Genomic DNA, 2500 nt, shown 5'->3' with positions numbered 1-2500 from the left:
ATACAGATATATATATATATATATATATATCACCACCTTATATATATAAATACACAGAGAGAGAGAGAAGGAGAGGTGATAGAGGTGAGAGAGGTGCTGGGAAAGAAAATTAGCGGCATGAAATTTACACATTATAAATATCACACACGAACACACACTTAATCACACACCCTCTCTCTCTCTCACGCACACACACGCTCACTTCCCTTGCCTGCTCAGATCTTTACAACTGATATCCACCCTCTCCAGAATGCCGAGCATCACATGCACATGTTGGGGGGGGGGGGGGGGGGGGGGATGGGCATTGACCCCGCTGGCCTCTGAAACCATGTCCAGAATCCCAAACATACTCCTGCTCCGCATTGGTTTCCCACGCCCAGCCCTTGAAGCCTGTGTGTGCTGGGCCCCCCCCCCCCCCCCACCGAACCCCATCTCCGCTCCCTTGAGGCCCTCTCACCCAGCAGGCTTAGTGGCTGAAATGTCCAAATACCTCAGAGGACGTCGTGTCCAAATACCTCAGGGGGGGTCGCTGTGATGAGGGGACCTCTGGAGGTGGCGTGGGGGGGGCGGGGGGGGGCATGCGTGGGGGCAGCTGATCTTAAGCAGTTGTTACACAAGGTTTTCACTTTCCATTCTCTCCCATCATAACGTCTGACGAGGATGGAAAGAAGGATCTGCGGACGTCAGTGGGCACACCGGCATTTCACGTCAGTGGGCACACCGTCATTTCACGTCAGTGGGCACACACACAGGCATGTCACGTCAGTGGGCACGCACACAGGCATGTCACGTCAGTGGGCACACACACCGCCATGTCACGTCAGTGGGCACGCACACAGGCATGTCACGTCAGTGGGCACGCACACAGGCATGTGTGGGTAGTTTTAACCTGCAAAATCATACAGAAGCACTCAGTTGACCCCTGACCTTAGGCAGAGGGGAAAAATTAAGGTTGAGGTGATTGCTGACTGACTGCTCACGCCCATGTTGTATTGTGATCATTGAGACTGTAGCCTGGCTCTAGCATGTGTTTTTATCATGGGTATTTCAGCTTGCCATGAGGCGTGTAAAGGTGAAGGACTGGTATTAAGCAGGCACACTTTTATCCTGAGCAACAAGCAGGTATCCTGCAGCGATCGGGGAACCGAACCCTTCCAAAGCGGTGATGCTAACCACTGCTTACCTTTGCGCCCCAACATGTGGGAGGCTCAGACTGCGATGGAGAGGCGTGCGTGCGTGTGAGAGAGAGAAGGAAAAGGAAAGAGGTTGTTATTGAGAGGGAGGTTGACAAATAGTGTGATGTGTACTTTTCTTTTTCCAGAGAAAGGGTGTGTATGTGTCTGGGTGTGTATGTCGGTGTGTGCGTGTGTGTGAGAGAGAGAGAGAGAGAGCGAAGGGGAAACAGTGTTGACTGCTGTTGCCATGTGATGTTCTTCTATTTCCAGGTCACATATTACTTGACAGAGGACTTCCTGCTGAATGCTGCCATATCGCGCCTCATGGGCCTGAGCAACACACTTTCTGTGAGTCTGTGTGTGTGTGTGTGTGTGTGTGTGTGTGTGAGTGTGCATATGCTTATGTGTGTGTTCATCCGTGTGCATGTTCATCTGTGTGTGTGTCGGCAAACAGATTAGAGGTTTGTGAGTGACACTATCATTTAACTAATAGCCATAATGACCCCCCTCTCTCTCTTTCTTTCTGGCTCCCTGCATCTCTCTATCTCTCTCTCTTTCTCTCTCTTTCTCTCTCTCTCTCTCCTTCAGCAAGCGAGTGCTGGTGTGATTCTTCACAGTGTGGAGTTTGAGGAGGCGCTGGCTGCTCTGTGTGTGATGGCCGCACCTATGGCCCCGCACCTAGCTTCAGAACTCTGGACAGGTGAGACTCACATCAGTGTGTGTGTGTGTGTGTGTGTGTGTGTGTGTGTGTGTGTGTGTGTGTGTGTGTCTGTCTGTCTGATAAAAATCATATCCACATCAGCCTGTTCTGTTGCATAAAACTAACAGATAGAGAGAGAGAGAGAGAGAGAGCGAGAGAGAGAGAGAGAGAGAGAGAGAGAGAGAGAGAGAGAGAGAGAGAGAGAGAGAGAGAGAGAGAGAGAGAGAGAGAGAGAGAGAGAGAGAGAGAGAGAGAGAGAGAACATGAGAAAACATGAGAGAGTTTGCAGCATGAAGGCTGTTAGAGGAAGGATTGGAGATGGGGCACAGGGACTAATTTAGGTGGGGCACCCCCCCCCCCCCAGTCCCCTGAGACTCACCTCTGACCCCTGGCTGCTAAGCCCATGTTGTCACTTATCTAATGTGATGCAGTGCAGAGAGCAGAAAGCACTCCAGTGAAGTAAGAATAGCTGTCCAGTTTCAGATAACCACTTAGTGAGTGTGTGTGTGTGTTCATGCTTGTGTGCATTCATTTTGTGTGCATGTGTGTCTCTGCACTTGTGTGTGTGTGTGCTGCGTGTCTGTCTATCTGTCTGTGCATTCGTGCACGTACATGTTTGGTTTGT

The 2500-nt window shown here is 50.7% G+C and overlaps 1 protein-coding gene across 1 annotated transcript in view; it reads left to right on the top strand.

Moving 5' to 3' along the window:
- Window positions 1-2500, top strand: part of lars2 (leucyl-tRNA synthetase 2, mitochondrial) — a 53681-nt gene that overhangs the window by 43681 nt on the left and 7500 nt on the right. The window contains exons 18-19 of the mRNA XM_080857819.1: window positions 1446-1523; window positions 1764-1875. Of these exons, the coding sequence (XP_080713945.1) occupies window positions 1446-1523; window positions 1764-1875 (190 nt within the window). The remainder of the gene's footprint in view (window positions 1-1445; window positions 1524-1763; window positions 1876-2500) is intronic.

This window comes from Sprattus sprattus (assembly GCF_963457725.1).
Source record: "Sprattus sprattus genome assembly, chromosome: 19".
Classification (NCBI taxonomy): Eukaryota; Metazoa; Chordata; class Actinopteri; order Clupeiformes; family Clupeidae; genus Sprattus; species Sprattus sprattus.
This window is presented reverse-complemented; position numbering and strand designations above follow the sequence as displayed.